This window comes from Schistocerca cancellata, chromosome 12 (genome assembly GCF_023864275.1).
Source record: "Schistocerca cancellata isolate TAMUIC-IGC-003103 chromosome 12, iqSchCanc2.1, whole genome shotgun sequence".
In the NCBI taxonomy this organism is placed as follows: domain Eukaryota; kingdom Metazoa; phylum Arthropoda; class Insecta; order Orthoptera; family Acrididae; genus Schistocerca; species Schistocerca cancellata.
This window is the reverse complement of record NC_064637.1, coordinates 40,816,080-40,841,029: the sequence shown is the minus strand read 5'-3', so window position 1 is coordinate 40,841,029 and position 24,950 is coordinate 40,816,080. Positions and strand designations below refer to the sequence as shown.

The 24,950-nt window shown below is 44.7% G+C and overlaps 1 protein-coding gene across 1 annotated transcript in view; it reads right to left on the bottom strand.

Moving 5' to 3' along the window:
- Positions 1-3,664: 3,664 nt before the first annotated feature.
- Positions 3,665-24,950, bottom strand: part of LOC126109428 (zinc finger protein 1-like) — a 236,720-nt gene continuing 215,434 nt past the window's right edge. Inside the window, exons 6-14 of the mRNA XM_049914462.1 lie at positions 24,356-24,603; positions 18,792-18,941; positions 18,256-18,637; positions 17,658-17,967; positions 14,800-15,214; positions 12,960-13,095; positions 11,584-11,963; positions 9,144-9,351; positions 3,665-3,954 (exon numbers count right to left, since the gene is read on the bottom strand). Coding sequence (XP_049770419.1) covers positions 3,761-3,954; positions 9,144-9,351; positions 11,584-11,963; positions 12,960-13,095; positions 14,800-15,214; positions 17,658-17,967; positions 18,256-18,637; positions 18,792-18,941; positions 24,356-24,603 — 2,423 coding nt within the window. The 3' untranslated portion in view covers positions 3,665-3,760. The remainder of the gene's footprint in view (positions 3,955-9,143; positions 9,352-11,583; positions 11,964-12,959; positions 13,096-14,799; positions 15,215-17,657; positions 17,968-18,255; positions 18,638-18,791; positions 18,942-24,355; positions 24,604-24,950) is intronic.

The following is a 24,950-nucleotide window of genomic DNA, read 5'->3' as shown; positions in this document are numbered from 1 at the left end:
CTTCTCTGGAAATGTATTTTTTCCACTACAAATATCTTCTGCTATTAACTATAACATTTAAAGAATTCTGAAGACTGCTATGTTAACATAATCTGGAATATCTGCCATACATACACACATACACATAGTGGGGGTCTGTAGTTTCTTTCAAACTCCCTCAATTTAAGTAACATATACAGTCAAAACTTTATATTTTACTAAAAAAAATATTTGGATCATGTAGATAAAGGTATATTAACAATATCTGAGACTGAAGAGTAATTTTCAATGAATGAACAACTACAGCAGAGTTGTTGGATATGATCCCACAGCTGAAATATATAGCTCCAGCATATAGGAAGTACATAAAGGGAAGAAATTGCCTTAAAAAAACAAAAACACAAAGAGAAAGATGTGCTGGAAAAATCATTCCTACCCTTGTACGATGAGACACACAGCACTCTCGAAAAATCTCTGAAGTAAAAATTATTAAGATCCACAGCTGTAAGAATGAGGTTCCTGTGGTATGTAGGTCAAAGATAAACACCCCAGCTTTGTATAAATAATGGTTCTAAATGGAAATATAGATTTCGTATCAGGAGAAAAATGAAACAATGTCTCCAAATTCAGAAAGTAACATTGAAAAAAAAAATTGCCAAAATGACTGAAGGAAAGGAAAGAGGGTAGAAAGGATACAAAAGAAGAAATAAAAGTTACAAAGGAAGGAAGAAAAAAGAAAGAAAAAAGTTAGAACGGAAAAAAGAAAGAAAATTTATACAGTAGATAGGGAGAATGCCAAGATGATATATAAAACAGGTAGAAAGAAATAAAGGAATAGGAAGAATGATATAAAAATAGATAGAAAGGTAGGTGTAAATAAAAGTAATGTATTTGTGTGAAAAATAAAATGTAAGAAAGAGGACTATTTGACAGTGACACAGAGATAATGCAGAAGAAGACAGAAATTTGTGTAAGACAACTGAAATGCAGTTGGGGATTGGAGAACAGTATGTGTATGAATGGCATGAGGCAACTATTTGCAGGAGAGGCTCTCTCTATCTCTACTGTCTCAAGGTACTGGTGTTGGCATGGAAAGAAACTGAACAATCCAAGTGGAGATCCTAATAGTGAGAGATGTATATAATTTTGCTGTTAAACTTTGGCTGATCTACACCACAATTCCTTCCAATGTGCTTCCTATACTATTTGATCTGTTGTGCCAGTGCTTTGACCAGTTCTTACTCCCCGTATCTGATCTTTTCTTTGCACAATGAATGAACTGTATTTATTATTCAAAAAGCTAGCTATAACAGCTGTGGATTTTAATTTGGATCTGTCAGCTCTGCTAAAGCTGTCCACATTTAAGTGACATTTACATATGAAGTCTTCTTCTCCCTCAAATACTGCTAATATCTATGTTTTACTTTCATTCAGACCAATTTGAAAGTACACATTTTCCAAACATGTTGGGAAAAAGATGACATTAGTTCTAAACTAAGTTTTCCCATGGTGTATAATCAGGTGGGTATACGTGGCATATTATTTTTTCTGTGTGTTGCATTTTGTTACTCATTTTCCTCACAAGATGAACACTTTATCCATTTTATTAACTACAAAATTATGATGCATCATATGAAGCCATATTTCTATAAATTGGAACTCACTGTGTGATGAACAATTTTATATAGTACAAACATCAAAATTAGTTTATTATATTTTAGTTACTTTAAGGAATGAAGAATCAATGGACAGAACAATAATAATCATTCTTAAATGTACATTAATATGAAGAATAAAGTGGAGAATTGTGATATCTATGCTCAAGAGTCAAAATTTAAAAAGTACTATAAGATAGGGTAAAATATTATTGTGCTAAATATATCTTGTCAAGCTGCAACAAGTAAAGGGTGTTATACCATAAAAAGTTTGAGGAATAAAAGCAGATACTTGAATCCAGATGTGACATAGGTAGTAGGTACAATATTACCAGTATTATATGTTCTGGTAGGACACAAACTATATGATGTTGGTGCTGTATGTCGCTAAGAGGTACTTACTTCCTCGCTCATTACATAACAAGTGCTCAAGGTTATATACAGAGAAGCAGAAAGAGATTACTGTGAATTAAGATTGATTTCTCCAAATAAGCAATTTTAACTACTAGAGCTGTCCGACAAATAGAGGAAAGGGGTTAATAAAGCCCAATTAATGTTTCAACAATTTAAGTCTGGTTCATATTTTTCTTGTTTTCTTTTTAGAAGCAAAGATACTTTCTTAAAATGTCTCTCTCAGGGCCACAGTGAAGTTCTTTACAGTTTTATCTTGTTAGAATATGATATATCAAATACAAATTACTATCCACATGTAATTTTAGAAACCATTGTGATCTTTCAAGAGCAGGGTTAATTCAGAACCACATCAGTGAATTTGAAAATTGGAAGTGCAATGGCTTTTGCATGTCTCAGCACTCCAAAATAGTCATTGTTCATTGATGGAAATTTTTGCCAGATTACACCCATCACTAAGGTCAAATGGTCTTAGCTGTATCCTGGATCGGGAAAACTGAATATGAGGGTTTAGGCAAAAGCTATAAAAAGCCATAGAATTGAATGACAATGCAAAGGACACAAACAAAGTACTATATGATAAGTATGTATTTCAACACCTGCCACTGGATAAGCTTCGGAACATGTTACGAGTTGTCCTAATTGAGAGGCATACAAGGTATTTGTTTCAAAGATGTTGTCGCTAGTAATTACCAAAAATGTGATGTTCTAGTGGTAGACTAGATTGAGTAGTTTAACTCCATTATCATGAATGATCAGTAATTGCAATTACAGTAAATATCAGCTGAGGTGGTATTTAATTAGGTGAAATGACTTTCAAGAACAGCATCTGTGGTATTATAATGGTGAAACTTAGCAAGGTTTAAAGTTTTTGAAATAATACGTCCTCGTATTGCCTAAGAGGGAAAAATTGGAGTGATATAGCATGGAGAGAGTGGCAAAAAGATCGGTCAGAGGAGAAATGTTGACACTTCACGCAGCGGCAGGAGAAAAATACACCTGCATTGAGTGGATTCTGTAAGGCAAAGAAGCACAATGCCAGTTGATTTAAATGTATTTTGAGCCACAGCTTATCAAACTGGCAAGGTTAGCTATGACAATCGAGCTGCTCAAAAGAGTACATCTTAGCTAGGGAACTGTGCAATACTGACTTTCAAGCACTTTTGCATACTGCAAATTATACGATACAGGATCTATCTCGGTGCAGTTTTGCTCCATACACAACAAGGTACAAGTGGTGTGCTCCAACCAGTACCAGCTGAAAAATATGCCACTGCACAGTGACAGTTAGCACAGCACCCGATATCCAGTCTCTGTGAAGCTCGTAGTGAGAGGTGCCGGGTACTGCGGAAGAGCCACAGTGTGGTGTAGCCGAAATAATCAGTTCAGTTCAGAGTTTTGTGAGATGTTGCCATAATGACAGTAGCCGACACATGTGGCAATATTAAATTGCTCCCAGCACCGCGCGCGGCCAGAGCGGCGGACCGTCTCGAAGGTGGCGGCAAGTGATGACTACGACCCGTACGGCGGAGGCCGTCACCTACTCTCCGCAGGGCCGGCAGTGGTAGCAGCACGGGAGCCCCGCCGCTGTCCGTAGGACTCAAGGTGGTAGTAGCGGCAGTTCACGCGTCGGCTGCAGGAGGCTACACCCCGTACAGTCCACGGCGAGAGTAGCCGGGGCCGGGACGGTGGCCGACGGGGCCGGTGTCCGGCAGCTACTCTCTGTAGGGTTTGCAGTAGGAGTAGCGGTGGTTCATGTGCTGGCTGTAGGATCCGGAGTGCGAGAAACGCTTGAGGCACTTGGAGCACTGGAAGGGCTTCTCTCCAGAGTGCAGGCGCTTGTGCTCCGTGAGGTGGTGCTTGTGCTTGAACGCCTTGGTGCAGACGTCGCACTTGTGAGGCCGCTGACCTGCGGGCAGGCAAACGGAGGCTGCAGTTGTAGCACGTGGCGTGGCCACACGTTCACATGCTCTACTACACTACTTTAAAAGCTGCTATATCCTAATATAGATCAATAATGAAAAGGCAAGAACTATGAAAATGACTACAAACACTGAGTTCATCTAATATACAAGATGCATCAAAATCTACATCTACATCTACATATATACTCCACTAACCACCAATCGGTGTGTGGCAGAGGGCACAATTTGCGCCAAAGTCATATTTCCCACCCTCCGTTCCACTCGCGGATCGCGTGAGAGAAAAACGACTGTCTGAATGCCTCAGTACGAGCTCTTATTTCCCTTATCTTTGAATGATAATCATTACGTGATTTGAAAGTTGGTGGTAATAATATACGCTCTACATCCTTGGCAAAGATTGGATTTCGGAATTTAGTGAGCAGCCCCTTCTGTTTAGCGCGTCGTCTATCTGCAAGTGTGTCCCACTTCAAACTTTCTATGAGATTTAAATAAAATAGAAAGAAACATTCCACATGGGAAAAATATATTAAAAACAAAGATTCCATGACTTACCAAACGGGAAAGTGCTGGTAGATAGGCACAATAAAAAAGCACACAAACACACACACAAAATTTCGAGCTTTCGCAACCCCCGGTTGCTTCGTCAGGAAAGAGGGAAGGAGAGGGAAAGATGAAGATTGGAATGACTCCTTACCCTCTCCCTAAAAACCCACATCCTTTCATCTTTCCCTCTCCTTCCCTCTTTCCTGACGAAGCAACCGGGGGTTGCAAAAGCTCGAAATTTTGTGTGTGTGTTTGTGTGCTTTTTTATTGTGCCTATCTACCAGCGCTTTCCCATTTAGTAAGTCATGGAATCTTTGTTTTTAATATATTTCTATGAGATTTGTAACACTCTCGCGATGGCTAAATGTACCAGTCACGAATCTTGCCACTCTTCTTTCGACCTTCTCAATCTCTTGAATCAGACCCAACTGGTAAGGGTTCGATACTGTCAAACAATACTCTAAGACTGGACGAACTAACATATTGTAAGCTATTTCCTTTGTTGAAGGACTGCATCGCTTCAGGATTCTACCAATAAACTGCAATCTAGAGTTACGCCTTACTTGCGTAATCTGATCACTCCATTTGAGATCATTTCGAATAGTCACACCCAGATACTTGACTGATGTTACCGCTTCTGAACACTGATCATTTATTTTGTACTCTTACATTAATGGCGATTTTCACCTTGTTATACGCAGTAGGTTACACTTACTAATATTGAGAGATAACTGCCAGTCATTACACCACGCATTTATTTTCTGCAAATCCTCATTGATTTGTTCACAACTTTCATGTGATATTACTTTCCTGTAGACATTGGCAAACAGTCTAAGGCCGCTGTCAATATCATCAACCAGATCGTTTATGTAAACCATAAACAGCAGAGGACCTATTACGCTGCCCTGGGGCACACCTGAAGTTACTCTTGTTACTGTTGAAGTTACCCCATTCAGGATGACATACTACTCCCTGTCTGTTAGAAAACTTTCTATCCAACCGCGTGTGTCATTTGATAGATTGTAAGCACGGACTTTTTGTAGCGATGATGTAGTGCTACCCTGGGGCCAAAGTGCTACCCCTGGGTGCAATTCTACCCTGGGGGCAGCACTACTCCAGAGCCACTGCACAGTTCAGGATAGGAACAAATGTCCATACAATGGTTCTAATGAGCTACATAAGATAGGGGACTTCAAGGCAGTTTTGTCAGATCAAAAAAATATTACATGAAACAAGCACTGCAATACTGTTTAACTTCAGAACACACTTAGCTCTAGTGAACATTCTATGCCACACAATGACACAACTGAATTACAAAACTGTGAGAGGAAGCAGTTGGGAAGGTGAGAGATAGAATGGTAAGGCTCGACAGTAGGTTGGGTTGGGTTGGGTTGTTTGGGGGCAGAGACCAAACAGCGAGGTCATCCGTCTCATTGGATTAGGGAAGGGCAGGGAAGGAAGTCAGCTGTGCCCTTTCAAGGGAATCATCCCGGCATTTGCCTGGAGTGATTTAGGGAAATCACAGAAAACCAAAATCAGGATGGCTGAATGCAGGACTGAACCGACGTTCTCCCGAATGCGAGTCCAGTGTGCTAACCACTGCACCACCTCGCTCGGTGACAGTAGGGTGCAGGAAACTACTGCTCACATACAGAGTGGATTCATCAGACAAATGTGTTCACAATGTTAGCTTCTGCAGATAGTTTGGGGGCCAGCAGTATGACAATGTTGATAATGTTACTTTGAGATTTTGGACATAGATAGGAACAAAATGATAGTTTGGACAAGGTGGTGGCAGGTTAGTTTTGATGAAATAGTGACAACCATCATCTCCAATTGTTTTAAGCATTGAAGCATGCTAGATTATGAGCCTGGACATAGGTTTCTGTACTCAGCTAGGTTCTCTCTACAAGGTTTTCTGTATCATTTTAGAACACTATACATTAACAGTAACACTCAGCAAACGTATTAGCTTCAAACAATTAGGAATTGTTGATGATATAGTAACTGAATTCTCGGCAGGTGATAGTGTGCAAACATGCTAGAACTTTTGCTGTATGGGAAATAGTGTAATCGTTGTCTGCTGAGATATTGATGCAAAAATGGATCCCTGAAACTGAAATAGCTTTTAAAACAAATCAGTGATGTGTGAAGAGTACAGTGATTTGGTATTGGCTAGAATTTGCAGAAAACGTTTAATAAACAGAATGTCACGAAAGATTGGAAAAAAATTCCTGGGAACCATTAACAGTGCAACAACATACTAGCAACTGTGCATGCTATCATTTGCTGAGGATTTTACTCTGATGTTCTTGATGATTTCGTTAGTTGTTGAAGTTAACAGTGTAACTGACACAAGATTTTAAATTAATGTATGTGTCTTATGCTAAGAACTGTGCTACGAAAAAACTGTGTAGCTTCAGTATCTCTGTAGGAAACTTTAAGTTACTTGTTGCAGAACTGAGCTCATGCAAGCTGTTATTGTGTTTTTGTTGTCACTGACATCATCATCATCACCATCATCATCATAATTGTTGTTGTTGTTGTTGTTGTTTTGTTTGGAGTAGAGATGTCTACCTACATTAAGATTTGCTATTCTGTAGCAAAAACATCAGCATAAGTTTATGCTCTATCCTCCATGGTCTTCAAGACGCAGTCTTTTGAAACTGTGAGTAACGAGTATTGTGCAGGCTATAAATGATATATTTTCAGCTCATGTTTGGCTCTTGTAATCAGAAGCTGAGTTCCTAATCACAGTTTGTAGACAAAATTGCAGACAGCAGCTGTGATCAGCAACATGGCACCTGTTCACAACAATTTAACATGATTTACGAGGAGGATTTTGCAGTAACACAAAAGAACTGCAATCAGTTAATTTACTATAATGTGCACTGTCCCATTCCTGATTATTTTCCATTGCTACATTTCAGAAACCATTACAGAGTACAGTTGTGTTTGGTTTGTAATGTCCCCTACATCTAAATCTACATCTACAGCTACATTTACATTCAACAAACAAGCAAAGTGTAAGGCACAGGATACTTCTAACTATACCTATAGAGTTTCTTCCCATTCCATTCAATATGGAGTGCATGACAAATGACTGTGTAATTCCCATGTATGTGTTGCAGAGGCAAAGACCTATATGTTCAAGTCATTTGTAAAGTGTACTGTGAGCTCTGGACCAGTAGTATATGTTCTGAACAACAAATTATGCTCACCAGAAACCAGATTGTTTGGACACAATACAGGATAAAATTAGAATTACAGGAATTGAAAAACGCAGTGAGAATGTGGAAAAAAGGCCACGTGTGATGATGTAGAGGAGAAGCATTTATTATGATAATATGGTCATATGATGGGGTTGCTGGGGTAGAATCTCCCATATATTATTTTGAAATGTGTTGAGGAAGACTAAGGAAAAGAGAGATGTGGGCAAGAAATGTTCCTGTAGGAAGAAAGAGCTTCGAGGATGACAAACAGCGAAATGAGGAGCTGTGGTGGCTTGGGTGCGATAAATGGCCTATGATGCTGTAAAAAACAAATTGCCTCATAAGTAGATAGAATTACTCTCTTGACAGTCCGTATGCTAAGATCTGATCGATTCCTAGCAACCGTGGAACCCTAAGTGATCAATGACCTATTCTGCCAACAATATGAGGTCTAGCTGAAAAATACCTGGATTTGGGATATAAGACTCTTTATTTTTACTATTTCCTAATTTTCACATTATCCCCATCAAAATATTCCTGTTCACAATACTTACGCCACTTCGTGTGAATTTTCCAGAGCTAAAAGCAGTGTTGCAAGTTATCTTTTGAAACCAGGTTCATGACATCTATCACTTTTTCTTCAACTGTCTCAGATCTTGTTCGTTTCAGCACTAATTTGACTTTTGGGAAGAGAAAATCGTCACAGAGAGTGAGATCTAGACAGTAGGGTGAGTGCTCCACCACTCGGTGGCCACAACTAGCGAAAAGTGCCTCCTCGTGTGAAAACGCTCATGTAATATCTGTCTAATTGTTTCTTTCTAAATTCTTACAATATCAGCAACCGTACACATGCTCAACTGATGATGATTCAGGTTAAAGAACCATTTTACAATTTTTTCCACTGTTGTTTACACTGAGGAACCCCTAAACATGACTTATCTTCACTCTCTTCTCATTTCTCTTCGAACCACTTAAACCACTCAAAGACTTGAGTGTGTAAAGACATTGTCGTAGCCTTTTTTTCAGTAAAGAATGGCCCTCTATGGTGAGATTTCCAAGTTTCAACTAAGATTTGTTTCACTCAAAACAGAGGCAACAGCCTGAGCGTGGGGTCAGCAGGCAAATGGTTATTGGGAATGGGGAGAGGAGATGACGGCAGTGTAGCATCTGACCTCGAGACCTGCACTGTTAGTCTTTTAAAATATCGGTCCGGCTATTTTTTAGCCAGACCTCACAGTTCTCTGCCGACTGCCCGTCCGTGCACGACACGTACTCTAAGCCGAGTGGGACTTATCGTGCTGCCCACCTACAGCTACAACCTACACCTACACCTACAACTACAACTACAGCTACAGCTAGCTACAGTACATAGGAAAGAGCGAGCTGTTGGCTGTTGGACGTACCGGTTCCCGACTCACCGGAATGCTCGTACTTGTGTCTCGCCAGCGAGCTCTGCTTGCTGAATGCCTTGTCGCACTGGTCGCACACGAACTGGCCCTCGGGCTCCTGGTCAGTGCCACCGAGGGCAGCCAGCAGGCGGTGCCTCTTGGAGGGCGAAGTGCCCAGAGCTGGGTCGCCACCCGAGTCCTCCGCATCGTCCGTCGTGTCTTCGCCATCCCCGTAACCCTGTGGCAGGAGAAGGGGATTGAGGTCAGGTGCGGGACGACTGAGAAGTGTGTGAGAGCTATTAATACTGTTGTAACAGATGGACAGTGTAACACTCTAGGTGGCTGGCTGAAGTCTATAGTGGTAAGACGTGATATTACCTCACACTGGTTGAGTGGACAGACAGTAGTAGGAGCTATGGTTGTCTCAGCCTAGTCCAATGGATGGTTATCATATACCTGAGGCAGAGAGGGAGGGAGGGAGGGGGAGAGAGGGAGGGGGAGAGAGGGAGGGAGGGAGGGAGGAGGGAGGGAGGGGGGGAGGGAGGGGGGGGAGAGAGAGAGAGAGAGAGAGAGAGAGAGAGAGAGAGAGAGAGAGAGAGAGAGAGAGAGACAGACAGACAGAGAGAGAGGGGGGGAGAGAGAGGGAGAGAGACAGACAGACAGAGAGAGAGAGAGAGAGGGGGGGAGGGAGAGAGAGAGAGAGAGAGAGAGAGAGAGAGAGAGAGAGAGAGAGAGAGAGAGAGAGAATGTGTGTGTGTCCATATGTCTTTCTTCATTCTTAAGTCAAAGTTTGCATGGTAATAGTTTAGTTTCAATGAAATTTTATGATCTAAATTTATACTACTTTTTTTTTTTTTGCTGAGCAAGGTGAACTGCCAGTGACATCTCCAGGTGCAGGAGTAACTGTGGTCAGAGTTGCACTTGGATGACACTAGTCATTCATTCAGCAATTGAAATCCATAAGATTGAGGCTAATGAGTAGCAGCTGTTGCTCAGTTGAATGTGGCTGCTTTGTTAAGTCTTCCCCCCCCCCCCCCCCTCCCCCAATACAGCTCTAATGGTGTCTCCTTGCTCCAGCAAGTGGCTGGAGCCATTGGCAGTAGAGGGTCGGTGGTATGCAGACTTGGGCAATTTCCTCTCGTTTGGAAACTGAACTGTTATAACTGTATCTTGCCTCGCTTTCACTCTCTGCCTGCACTTTAGTCAAGCTAGATCTTGATGGAGACTAGTCATCCTGTACAGTACAAAGAAAACGGATAGTACAGTAGTTCTAGTTGCCAATAGCTAGCAGTTTTAAGAATTAGCAAGGTTTTTCCCTGTTATAAGGTATTGTGGAATTTTTTTGTGAGGCTCCTACAGTAGCAAGACCTGTAATGTTAGCCAGTATACTATTGTAGTTTGTTGGACCATACAGTGCTATGAAATGTGACATTTACTTCACATGATGTTTGCAAAATGGCAACCGTCCCCCTCCAAAAAATATTCCCAATTGGGGTCCCCCTCTGCCACTTCATTAACTCATCTGGTATTTGGCAGCATAGAAGGGAACTTTACATAGGGGTGGGATTAGACCTACACCAATCTCTGTGTGCCCTCGTGGCTCAGATGGATAGAGCGTCTGCCATGTAAGCGAGAGATCCTGGGTTCGAGTCCCGGTCAGGGCACACATTTTCAACATGTCCCCAATGAAGCATATCAATGCCTGTTTGCAGCTAGGGTGTCCATTTAATTACCATTTCATTCCAGCAAAGCTGCATGGTCATCAACGGTAACTGTTCTTTCGGGAACAGATACTACCATCACATATAGTTAAAATATGGCTTCCTGGCCACTGACCTTATTGTGCGAATGCACATGCTATGCCCGAACTTGTACGAGACTTAGATTAATCTGCCACGATTAATGAGTATGATGCGCAAAAATCTATTAGGCACACTATGAATGTAGTGGTGTGGACATGTTGGGAATGTGGGTCTCACGGGGAGCGTGCAAGGGATAAGTCCCTGCAAGCACACTATCCTCTGTGCTCTCAGTGGCTCAGATGGATAGAGCGTCTGCCATGTAAGAAGGAGATCCTGGGTTCGAGTCCCGGTCGGGACATACATTTTCAACATGTCGCCAATGAAGTATATCAATGCCTGTTTGCAGCTAGGATGTCCATTTAATTATCATTTGATCTCTCCTTCATAGCAATGAACCATATGAAGAACTGTCATATTAGTTGTTAGGTTGGGGTCTATCACAGTGACAGTGTGTAACTGTACGGATATGTGGCATGTACAATTTAAATAAAAACTATATATGACGGTAGTATCTGTTCCCGAAAGAACAGTTACTGTGAATGACCATGCAGCTTAAATAATAACGAAAGCTGTAGAAATAACATGGAAAAAATTGGCAACCTTCATTTTAATGGAAAGTGAAACATCGGGAAATTATACGAATGTGGGCTGTGCCTAGAATAGCTCACCTGCTTCCACGGGCGCTTGTCGGAATGCGGACTGGAGGAGTCACCACCGTTCTCGTGATAGCGGCCGAAGGGTGCCGGGGACTCGGGTCCTCCGTAGGGCAGCCGATCCAGGGCCGCCAGTGCAAACAAGTCGCGGGGCTGCGACAGGATGCGGGCCAGCCGGCTGCCACCATCCCCACCAAAGGGGAAAGTGGGGGTGGCGACCGGGCCAGAAGCAGGTGCCGGGGGCGGAGACTGCCCCGCGTCGAGGGCAGTGCTACGGTGCGGGCTGGGTGTCGCCGACGCTGCAGGGGACGCCTTGCCCACACTCAGATTCATCGCCGCCTCGTCACCGCCGCAGGAGTAGTCAGACCTGTGAGCCGAGTCCACATGTGCGCGTGCTGAAAGGTGGCTGTGTATTCTGCAGTCTTACAGTCATCACAAAATATGATATGTATACACATTAGCTGCACTGCAACTGCCCTGCTGTACATAATATGTGTTTCTCGATTCTTGTTACAAGCTCCTAGTGGCCGTAGGGGGGACTTAGTTGATAAAATTATGATGAGAAACCATGTTCAAGTGTAAAATAAGTTTAAAGATTGACTTGTAACTGGAATTGTGAAACATTTTGTGTAGGCATATATCTGTCACACAGTCTTGCTGAAACTGACTATGAAATGTATAGACATACAAATTAAATTACTGGTTTGTTTGTCTGGTGCTACCCTTTGTTCCCACTGTGCACTTAGTGGTTGTGCAGTGGTGCTTGTTGAGGTTGTGCGCATGTGTGTATTTGAAGTGGTCAGGAGAACATGGTGGTGATCACTGGGGCATTTGTGTCTTTCTCCCATCTATGTATTTTTTTAGGGGAAAAATTCGAGAAGCTTTCCATGCTCTTACGAACATTCTCACATGTCAACAAATGTTCTAGAGTATAACTTGGAAATGTCACTATGGGAAAATAATCTTAACCAATGAGTGGTGCAATGTAATAAAGACAAACAAATAATCTAAAAGTGTACCTGCTTATAGCAGCAAACTAAGTAAACAATGATTGTGTTAGTGAACAATGATGTAGTTCAATTAAACAAATCAGTGAATAGACAATATGATGGCAGGGGAACAAAAAATATTTAAATCCATAGAAACAGTCATGAACCGAGATTAAAGTGTAAACATTCCAATAGAATTCACAATTCACTCAATGTTCTCTGTATGACCTCACAAAAAACTTCTAATCCTCATCACATGCATAGATATTAACTGGAAAAGAGAAAGACAAGTCAGTATTCATACTACAAAATCCACCTGTTTGAACTTCACTTACCATTCAGCTTTAACAGGCTCCAATTTCCTGCAAGGAGGCTTGGTAGACAGGTCAAGGGGCTGCTCACAGGCAGTAAGGTCATAGAGCGGGGGTGGCGATGGCAGCCCCGAAGGTGGAGGGGCCAGTGGGGGTGGTGCTTGGTACGGCACATGCACTAGCCGTCCTTCCCTGCGGTCGCGTGCTCGTGTGTTCTGGAACCACACCTGCAGCACACCCAGACACACTGCTGTCACCAACATATGTCCTGGCTGGAGAAGTTACACACAAAAATATGGGGCTAAACAGTCCTACAAATCAAAACATCTGCTGTAGAACAAAAGGAAAGACTCCAAAAGGAAAGACTAGTATGAGAATATAGTAGCTAAACAGGATTGGTAATGAACAATTTGTTGATGAAAGTATACAGCAAAAGTGATGTGAGAAAGATTTACATAACAAGTATGTACAGTATAAAGGAAGAAGTGGGTGAATGCTGAGGGGTAGGTGAAATATATTGAAAAGCCAACAGAAAATAAAATACGAGTACACCAGAGAGCCTAATCGAATTTGCAATGGTAAATGGTTATGTTAACATCTATTCTATTCAGCACAAATCGAGTATAAGTTATTAATCAGGAATGTATGAGACATTCAACAAACTTCATAAAATCATAAATGTTGACTTCAGTTTGTCACACAGAGATGGCAAGTTATACATAATTACAAAAGGCTACAACAATCAAGGTGTAACATTTCCTTATGGATAAAGAAGAAGGAGGAAGAAGTAGCAGTTATGGTACTCTTAGCTGAGAGACAGAAAAACTAATTTGAATCCTTACTTGTTGTTTGAAAAAAAAAAATACCTACAGATCTTTTAAAAAAGAGTGAATCAAATGTAGGAAGAAGCAGAAGAACCACCAACTGAAAGAAGAGGATCTAGAAAAAGTTTATAGAATAAAATATGAATGAGAATGATAGGGTAAAAGTTGGATACTCTTTAACAAAAAAGGTGATTAAGAAATAATATATGTGGCAGATAAGGAACAATTACTGAAATACTGATTTAAAAAAAGGCATTGAAGGAGAATATGTAGATAAAAGGAAGAAATAGGTAGCTGAATATGGATAAGAGGAGAAGTAGAAATAGTACTACTAGCAGTAGGAAGCAAACCAGGCAGATGAGAAGGAAGGAGGAAGAAGAGATGGAGGAGGAGGAGGAGGAGGAGGAGGAGGAGGACAATGAAGGAGGCAGAAGAGGAGGAAGTGAGGAAGAAATGGGGAGAAAGTAGAAGGCAGAGGAGGAGGGCAATTACAGAAGAGGGGGAGAAGGAGACAACGTGTGAGGTAAAAGAGAAGAAGGTAGCAGTAATTAGGAGGAGGAATGTAAAATAATAGGGGACAGAAATCATAACACACAGGGGAGTGATGTACAGCAGAATAGAAGAGGGGAATGAAAGTTGATAGTTAGTCGAGTGGAAGGAAATGGAGCAATTTACAAAAACGTTAATGAAAAAGGTAGTGTTGAACGGGAAAGTAAGACAAACAGGAAAAAAAATAAGGGTAATGTGAGTACAGTATAAGTAATAGAATATGTGGAGAAGAGGAGAATATGGAAGAGCTACATAAGGAGAAGCTTACGGGAAATTAGTTGTACAGTGAAAGTATCCAAAAGTAGCAAGAACAGCATGGGAATACTTAAAAATTAAGTACACAGAGCAATGAACGGGGAATAAGAAAGACTAGTACATTGTGTGAAGTGACTGATGAAAAGAGGGACAATGGCAGGCAGCTGAGGGTGGATCAGTGTCAGAAATGGACGAACAACAGACAGAAAGAAGTAGAGCAGGTGAAGAGAGTAAAGAAAAGCACAGTACCAGTATGAAGAAAAAGACTTGAGGAGTGCTTGGGTGGAGCTATTGCCCACTGACCTGCACCACACGTACGGGGAATCCGATGCGGTCGGCGATGCGCGCCAGCTCGTCCTTCTTGGGCCGAGGGTTGGCAGCGTAGCAGCCCTTGAGCACAGCCAGCTGCTCGTCGGCGATGAGCGACCTCACGCGGACCTTGCCCGTCCGACCCATGCCGGCTCCCAGGACACCTCCGCCAGAGCCGTGGTTCCCGGCAGAGGCACCGGGGAGGCCGGAGGTGGATCCCGCGGTGCCACCCCCTCCGCCCCCACCGCCTCCCTCGTCGTCGTCGCTCGCCTCGTCGCTGCCACCGTTGATGGACATTTCCTCCGTCTTGGCGGTGACCGCATCTTCCAACTTGGCCGCGAGGCCCTCACTCCCACTGCCACTGGCTGCGGAGGATGACGATGACCCTCCGCCCCCACAGCACAGGAACCTGTCCAACACAGACTTAATGTCATCCCCAATACACTCTGTTAACACTAAAAGCAGAACAGTATAAACTGAGTGTCATTGTCGCATAGCTTCAACTCATTTAAAGAACGGCATTGCGGAAACCAACAAATCCTGCTGTAATGTTAAAAGCCCTTTGTCTTCGTGGCCTACCGGGACCGTCCGACCGCTGTGTCATCCTCAGAGGAGGATGCGGATGGGAGGAGCGTGGGGTCAGCAAACCACTCTCCCGGTTGTTATGATGGGTCTTGACTGAAGCCGCTACTTCAAACAATGACTGACACACACACACACACACACACACACACACACACACACACACACACACACACACACCCCGTTGCCATATTTTATGTAAAGGACAGTTGTTTTGTGGTCTTCAGACTGAAACTTGTTTCTTATAGCTCATTATCCTGTGAAAGCCTCTTCACCTCCAAATAACTATTGCAACCTTCATCCTTCTGAATATTCTTACATATTCATTTCTATCATCTGTACTCCAGACAATTCCTTCCAGTACTAAACTGGTAATCTGTTGATGTGTCATGATGTACCCCATCAAGTGATCCCTTCTTTTAGTCAAGTTGTGTCGCAAATCTCGTGTCTCTCCAATGCCATTCAGTGTCTCATTATTAGTCCCCAGACTACCCACCTAATCATCAGCATTCTTCCGTAGCACCACATTTCAAAAGCTTCTACTCTTCCTTGTATAAACTATATATTCTCCATGTTTTACTTACATGCATGGCTACAATACAGACAACAATCTGAAGAAAAGACTTCCCAACACTTAAATCTATATTCGATGAAACAAATCTGTCTTTCTTCAGGAACACTTTTCCTGCCATTGCCAATCTATCTCAATCCTCTCTACTTTGGCCATCATCATTTATTTCGCATAACAAAACATATCCACCAATTTTAGTATCTCATTTCCAAATCCAAACCCCCGCCATCGTCTAATTTAATTCCACTACATTCCTTTATCCTTTTTCTGCTTTTTTTATGTTCATGTAATGTCCTCCTTTCAAGACCCTGTCTCTTTCAAGACCTTTGCTGGCTCTGACAGAATTAGAGTGCAATTGACAAACCTCAGAGCTTTTATTTCTTCTCCCTGAACTTCAATTTCCATTTCAAGTTATTCTTTGCTTTTCTTCACTGCTATTGTCTGCTTTCTGTACAAGTAAATTGTCTTTCACCCCCTGTATTAATACAACTGCTACCCTAAGAATTTCGAAGAGAGTTATACATAACTGATTGACAGTTCATACAGTACAACAGGTGTTTAAATATAGGTGCTAAAACTACTAAAATATAAAACTGAATGAAAGGTCCAGTAGTCCACTGTAGTTGTGTTTATTTAAGCTGATCAGAGACCCACTCAACTGGTTTCGTAAACCCTTAAGATCAATCTTCTGGTATATATAAATGCTACGTACTACAGCATAGGAAGCTACAGAATGTCGCAGAGTAACAGTTGGCGTGGCTAGGCAAAGTTTTCAGCCATCTTCAGTTGATAAAAACCATTATCAGTCATGAACTTCCAGTCTAAAATATGAAGGAATAGAATTGTGAATCAGAAAAAGATATCTAATTAAAAAACGGGGAAGCAGTAACGAAAATGAAAAAGAGATGAGGACAGTCCCCATGTAACATGTAACAAAATTATCTGCTCACAAATGTAAGTTCAGCTTTCATTAACCTACTTTCTGAGAGATCACAGGGTCAGTATTGCCTCGTGTGTTCCTACATTTCTCCAGATTCCAAACTGATCTCCTCCAAGGTCAACTTCTGCCAGTTTTTCCATTCTCCTGTACAGAGTTCATGCTAGTATTTTGCAGTCATTGGCTTATAAAGCCGTGCGGTCTAACACACGGCTTTCCAGGTGGGAAGGAGCGTCGGTCCCCGGCACGAATCCGCCTGGCGGATTTGTGTCAAGGTCCGGTGAGCTAGCCAGTCTGTGGATGGTTTTTAGGTGGTTTTCCATCTGCGTTGGCGAATGCAGGCTGGTTCCTCTTATTCCACCTCAGCTACACTATGTCGGCGATTGCTGTGCATACAAGTTCTCCACGTACTTGTGCACCACCATTACTCTACCACGCAAACATAGGGGTTACACTCGTCTGGTATGAGACGTTCCCTGGGGGTCCACCGGGGCCGAACCGCACAATAACCATGGGTTTGGTGTGGAGCGGCGGAGGGGTGAAGTGGACTCCGGGTTGTGGACCACTGCGGCAGCAGCAGGGACAGAGCCTTTCCGGTGTTTCTAGGTCGCCGGTTAACAGAACATGGCTTATACATCTGACAGTCATATTCACACCTGTCAGTGCCTGATGTAAAAGGCAGCTGAGTGGAAATTTATCCAGTATACGAGGGGCAGAGGTTGTCTATGTCTGCAGGGTGAGAAAATCAGAAATGGAGCTCACCTTTCATGCTGATCCAGGTCAACGGCAGATGTGAGCCTCTTGTGGCAGAAGCGGCACTGCAGGTCCTCGAGGGTGTTGTTGTTGTTGTTGTTATTGTTATTGGTTGTGATGCTGTTATTGTTGTTGGATGGGTGGATGAGTGTGAGTGGCGACGAGGCGCTGGCGACACTGGAGGCGGATGAGGAGGAGCAGTAGCTGCTTCCAGCGGGGGTGGCCGGGGACCCAGAGAGCTGCTGGGCACCAGCCTCCACCAGACGGCGGCTCACCGTGGACCCCACCAACTCCAGCAGGCGCTCCACGCCCTCCTTGGCTGTGGGGCATTGTCACTGGATAAGATGGCTGCCAGCAGTACATACACACACACACACACACACACACACACACACACACAAATGGAAAAAGAGATGGGGACAGTCCCCATGTAACGTGCAACAAAATTATATCCAGTATACGAGGGGCAGAGGTTGTCTATGTCTGCAGGGAATATATATATATTCACATAAAGAATAGAATGCGATTACTGGATAACTCAGCTCAGGAATACTTCAGCTTAACAATATAAAAATGCAAGAATGCGCTACAAGCACTACATACAGACCTTGATCAGCATGTGGTGATCCTGGGCTTTGGTGGCCACTACTGGGCCTGGTCTGCTCCATGTCCACATCCTCGCAGCAGCCGCGGTCCTCTTCCTCTTCCTCGTGGTCCATACGCTCCTGCTTGATAACTGGCGCCGATGCGGCTGCAGACTCCGGTCGCGGGGTACCCTCCGGTGACTGGCGCTCCCTGTCCTCGGGGTCGTGGTCGCGCTCTGACCCTCGGTCCTGGTCTTCATCCAGGCGCTCCTGTTTCACCACCGGACGTCGGGGCTCGCGTTCGTCCTCTGCCCCAGATGTCGTCTGCTCCTCCTGGTGTTCTCTGTGCTCGTGGTGCTGCTGGTGGTGTTGTGATGGTGCAGGCAGAGCCTCCACTTTACACGCCTACAGTCACAGAGGAAGACCGATTAGATACCCACATCGCTACAATAGGCCTTCATGGAGATTGACTGTTCTACTGAAAAGAGAACAGGAAGGACTTCCCTAGAGGAAGAGCCCCGTCACAGAGGACCACAGCAACAGTGGAGTGACTACTGACCTGGAAGTGGTGCAGCTGCTGCTGCAGCTGGTGCTGGAGGTAGGGGGCTGGTAGCTGCTGGAACAGGTGGCCAAAGCCCGCTGCGGGCTGCTGCAGCTTATATTGCACCTGTGCCGCTGCAGCTGCTGCTGCTGCCGCCGCTGCTGCGGCCTGCAAGAGGAGCAGGTGTCAGCAATCAAGAACATGGTCTGTTGAATTCTGGTTCACTAGGGGACTTAACATCTGAGGTCATCAGTCCCCTAGAACTTGAACTACTTAAACCTTACTAACCTAAGAACATTACACACATCCATGCCCGAGGCAGGATTCGAACCTGCGACCGTAGCGGTCCCGCGGTTCCAGACTGTAGCGCCTAGAACCGCTCGGCCAATTCGGCCGACTTTCGTCACCTCAGTTTATATGGATTTGGGACATAGCAGTTGCTGTTAATGAACATGCAATTTCCCCATTTTTATTTCGATCGATGTGACAACGAACTATCCTACAGAAGATAAAGAGCAAAAGAATACAATGGGTGGGCCATGTAGCCCTCATGACAGATGAAAGACAGGCGAAGATGGCACTAGCGGGAAACCAAACACCAAACGCCCCATTGGACGACCAAGGCAGCGCTGGATGGATCTTGTAGGCCTGGGAATTGAAGATACCTGGAGGAACTGGGCACAAAACAGAAAGGAATGGAGGCAGTTTGTGGAAGCAGCGTGTGGTCTGCAGGGCCTGTGATCACTGAATATCTACATATCTATCTATTTCGATCGATATTTGAGTAAACAATTGGGGAAAACGCCTATAATCTCAATGTATCTACGATGTAAAGAGGTGGTTTCTTGGAGCAGGGGCAGCAGACCAAAGACACAGATACCAAGCTTGTGTGTCCTGGCAAAAAGAGTGCGTTTGCCTCTGAAGTCAGCCGCATGTCCACGATAACACACAACTCCACTCAGCTTGATAGTGACTGCATTATTTAAATAACTGAACGCAGATTCCGGTTTTCCCCCTGGAGACCACGAGGTAGTGAAACAGTGCCCCTATCTCTTTTAGAGGAAAACATCACCGCAGAGGTCGGTGTGTAGGTCAGAGTGTGTTCGCTGATTCAGTGGAGGTTGCGGGCAGCCTTATCACCAGCCGAGTACAAAGAAGGCGGCGCGCTGCGGTCTGCAGCCAGGAAGTCTGCTGTTGATAGCCGGGGCTGACTCACTGACCCGTGGAGACCTCGACAGCCACTGGCAGCCACCTGACGGAGAAGCGCCTGCTGCGAAGCGTGTGCACCGAAACCTACCACTGGGGCTACGTTATACCCTCCAATGGAGGCTGGGGTTCAGCGTCCATCGACGACTAGGTAATTGGGGACCGAGGCCGATTTGGAGACTGTTAGTGAAGGACACTGACCATATCCTCTTCAGGCCAGATGGGCTTCATAATTGCCTTAAGCAGTTTAGGGAAGCCACAGAAAAACCATACCTTGATTCCCGGATTGTGTTTGGACTGTCATCCACCCAAATGTTCAAATGGCTTTGAGCACTATGGGACATAAGTGCTGAGGTCATCAGTCCCCTAGAACTTAGAACTGCTTAAACCTAACTAGCCTAAGGACATCACACACACACATAAGTGCTGAGGTCATCAGTCCCCTAGAACTTAGAACTGCTTAAACCTAACTAGCCTAAGGACATCACACACAGCCAGGACTCGATCCTGCGACCATAGCGGTCGCGCGGTTCCAGACTGTAGCGCCTAGAACCGCTCGGCTACTCTGGCCGGGCACACAAATGTGTCTCTAGTGTATTAACCACCTTATTCGCTATTGAACACTTCTGGAAGGTATGAAGTCTCACTATCACTGCTAACGATTTGCTACTTGAGTCCTCCAGGGTAGTTTTTGCCTGCTAAATGTAGTCTTATACTAAGTTAACTGGATGTTTTTTATTAGCTCCTGTTCTTCTCTGTGCTGTATTCATTCACATACAGTGCAAACACTGTTACATTTTAGAAGTGCTAAGAGGCCAATGTAAGGCGAGTATGGCCGAAATATTTTGCCAGAGCTCTGAAATGTGATACTCAAGAAGGACAAATAGGTATCTGATAACTGTATTTTATGAACGAGGTATTTAAGAACTAGATGTGGGTGTTCTGTCTCCCAAACAGCATGAGAAAATGAGGACTGTATGTTATTCAATGTACACACTGTGACATGTGCAGCAAGGCCTACGATCAGTTTTTAAGATGCACAGCTACAGGAGAGGTTTGCTGCTACTCAGTTATCATTAGAGACTAAGATTTTTTACGAAGAGAGTATTACAGAGCTGTCACAGTGTATTACAAAGCTGTCACAGTTGCAGTACATATATTTTGGTGAAAAATTTCGAACTGACTAGTTCATTCTCAAGCCTGATCTACGGAGGCAGCACTGAAAGTACCAAATCTTCATGAAACCCGCCTGAAACTGGCAATACATGAATAACAAAGTGACTAGCACACTGGACTCGCATTCGAAAGGACGATGGTTCAATCCCGCGTCCAGCCATCCTGATTTAGGTTTTCCGTGATTTCCCTAAATCGCTCCAGGCAAATGCCTGCCAGGATGGTTCCTTTGAAAGGGCATGGCCGGCTTCCTTCCCCATCCTTCCTTAATCCGATGAAACCGTAGACCTCGCAGTTTGGTCTCTTCACCCAAACAAACCCAACCCCACAAAGTGACGGTAGACGAATGTCACAATGTACACTGAAGAGCCAAAGAAACTGGTACACCCACCTAATATCGTGTAGGGCCCCCGCGAGTATGCAGAAGTCCCGCAACATGACGTGGCCTGGACTTGACTAATATCAGGAGTAGTGCTGGAGGGAATTGGTACCACGACTCCTGCACAGCTGTCCATACATCCGTAAGAGGGGGTGGAGATCTCTTCTGAACAGCGCGTTGCAAGGCATCCCAGATATGCCTAATAATGTTCATGTCTGGGGAATTTGGTGGCCAGCGGAAGAGTTTAAACCCAGAAGAGTGTTCCTGGAGCAACTCTGTAGCAATTCTGGAGGTATGGGCTGACCTGCTGGAATTGCCCAAGTCCGTCGATAAACGTGTGTGTAGCCCTTTCTCAGCATGCATCAGTGACTGTGGAAAATATCAATGTCCACAACACTTTAGCAGCACTGATGATGTTTTGCAGAGACACTGGGGCGTGTTGAAGTAGGCTTACACACACACGTCTCTCGACCTATGATGGATGAGATGGTTGGTTGAATTAATGATTAAATGAACAAAGCTACAAGGTCATCAGCTTCTCGTACCTGGGAGAAGCAAGTCATCAGAACTACACACCAAAGAAGCCCAAAGAGAGAAAACCCCCAAGGTCTACCTAAGGTCAACAAAGCCTGGAGAAAGGGACAAGAAACAAGAAAAGGAAGGGGGGGGGGGAGGAAGAAAGGCGTGGAAGGTGCTCTGTCCAGGGAGCAGCTAGAGGACCCCAAAGGCAGAAAGTAGTGGGGGCCACTTACTAGAGGCACCCAACGTAACAATATCCAGGAAAGACTACCAACATGGACAGGGGGAGAGCAACTCAGGAAAACAAACGAAGCATATCGTCAGACAGTACATGGGAAGAAGGGCAAAAGAGCAGGTAGGACGAGGGCTGGGGCAGACAATGAAACCCAGACAACCACTACCCATTCAGGGCAGAGGAGGCAACAGGCCACGCTGCCAACCTCTCAATGGGCTGAGGCATCCTCCCTCAGAGAGAATGACAAAAACTCCTTCACAAATAAACCATAAAACCAGGCCAACCACCAAGGGTGGCGAGTCAGGAAGATTAACAACCTGCTGTAGGATGGCTACATTAAGACATTCCAGCAAAATGTGGACCACTGTCAAACGGGCAGTACAACTACAGTGGGGCAGTTCCTTCCGATGGAGGGAGATGTTGACAAGTCAGCCAAGTATGTGGAGCTGACAGAGAACAATGGAGCCCTGGCTAGAGGCTCGCATGTAGGTCGTCCAGCACTTTGTGGTCTCCTTTATCGCCTGTAGTTTGTTCGGCAGATTCAGAGTATACCATTCCATATTCCAAATCCTTAAAATTTGACAGCACAGTATGGATCGAAAGTATGATTCCAGAACATTGATCTCAAGAGGCAACTTGCTGCTAGCCATTTTGGCCAGCCTGTCAGCGAGTTCAATCCTCAGGATCCCAAAGCCACCCAGCATCTGGACAAAGACAATGGACGAGGTACTAGACATTTATGAATGGGGTGTTGTGCTAAGACTATTGCAGACATTGATGTTATTTTGCATGGCCGTCGGGAAGTACTGCGGTAGACTTACACACACATACAGGGTGGTCCATTGATCGTGAGCGGGCCAAATATCTCACGAAATATGCGTCAAACGAAAAAACTACAAAGAACAAAACTCGTCTAGCTTGAAGGGGGAAACCAGGTGGCGCTATGGTTGGCCCGCTAGATGGCGCTGCCATAGGTCAAGGTAGGCCCACACGTCTACCGGCCAATAGTAGACGAGATATGTACAGTCATTTTGGGATGTTGAGGTAGGCCCACACGTCTACCGACCAATAGTAGACGAGATATGTGTAGTCACTATGGGAGGTTGAGGCAGTCCCACACGTCTCCCGGCCAATAGTAGACGAGATATTACAGTCATTTTGGCATGTTGAGGTAGGCCCACACGTCTACCGGCCAATAGTAGACAAGATATGTACAGTCATTTTGGGATGCTGAGGTAGGCCCACACGTCTACCGGCCAATAGTAGACGAGATATGTACAGTCATTTTGGCATGTTGAGGTAGGCCCACACGTCTACCGGCCAATAGTAGACAAGATATGTACAGTCATTTTGGGATGCTGAGGTAGGCCCACACGTCTACCGGCCAATAGTAGACGAGATATGTACAGTCATTTTGGGAGGTTGAGGTAGGCCCACACGTCTACCGGCCAATAGTAGACGAGATATGTACAGTCATTTTGGCATGTTGAGGTAGGCCCACACGTCTACCGGCCAATAGTAGACAAGATATGTACAGTCATTTTGGGATGCTGAGGTAGGCCCACACGTCTACCGGCCAATAGTAGACGAGATATGTACAGTCATTTTGGCATGTTGAGGTAGGCCCACACGTCTACCGGCCAATAGTAGACAAGATATGTACAGTCATTTTGGGATGCTGAGGTAGGCCCACACGTCTACCGGCCAATAGTAGACGAGATATGTACAGTCATTTTGGGAGGTTGAGGTAGGCCCACACGTCTACCGGCCAATAGTAGACGAGATATGTACAGTCATTTTGGCATGTTGAGGTAGGCCCACACGTCTACCGGCCAATAGTAGACAAGATATGTACAGTCATTTTGGGATGCTGAGGTAGGCCCACACGTCTACCGGCCAATAGTAGACGAGATATGTACAGTCATTTTGGGAGGTTGAGGTAGGCCCACATGTCGACCGGCCAACGGTGGACCAGATATTGCACGTCACAGGTGGGGTGTTGTCCTGCTGAAGTACTGCAGACCTGTAAGCTACTGTCGGGTGCTGAGGTAGGCGGCAGGCTGTACTCACGTGGTGCGACGGTGGCGCGGCGGCGGACGGCGCGGGCACGTAGTAGGGGGTGGCGACGTGCGGCGGGTACCTGCCCAGGTAGGCCGCGGCGGCCGCCGCGAACTTGGGCAGGATGGGCGGGAACTGGCTGCTGCCGCCGTTGTTGCTGCCGGCGCCGCTGGTGGCGTTACCGGCGTGCAGGTGGTGGTTGTTGGGGGCGGCGTGCCCGCCGGGAGCCAGGGGCGCCGAGACACGCTTCGCCCCGCGATCTGAAACAACAACAACCACTCCCCTCACTACATAGCCAGCTCATACTCAATGTTTCCCCCTACCATAGATATTCAACCTGCTGCGACCTGCCGTTGCTACCTACATCTTCGCCCACAAGAAGTTACACTACTGGCATTTAAAACTGCTACACCAGAAGAAATGCAGATGACAAACGGGTATTCATTGGACAAATATATTATACTTGAACTGAAATGTGATTACATTTTCACGCAATTTGGGTGCATACATACTGAGAAATCAGTACCCAGAACAACCACCTCTGCTCGTAATAACGGCCTCGATACGCCTGGGCACTAACAGAGCTTGGATGGCGTGTACAGGTACA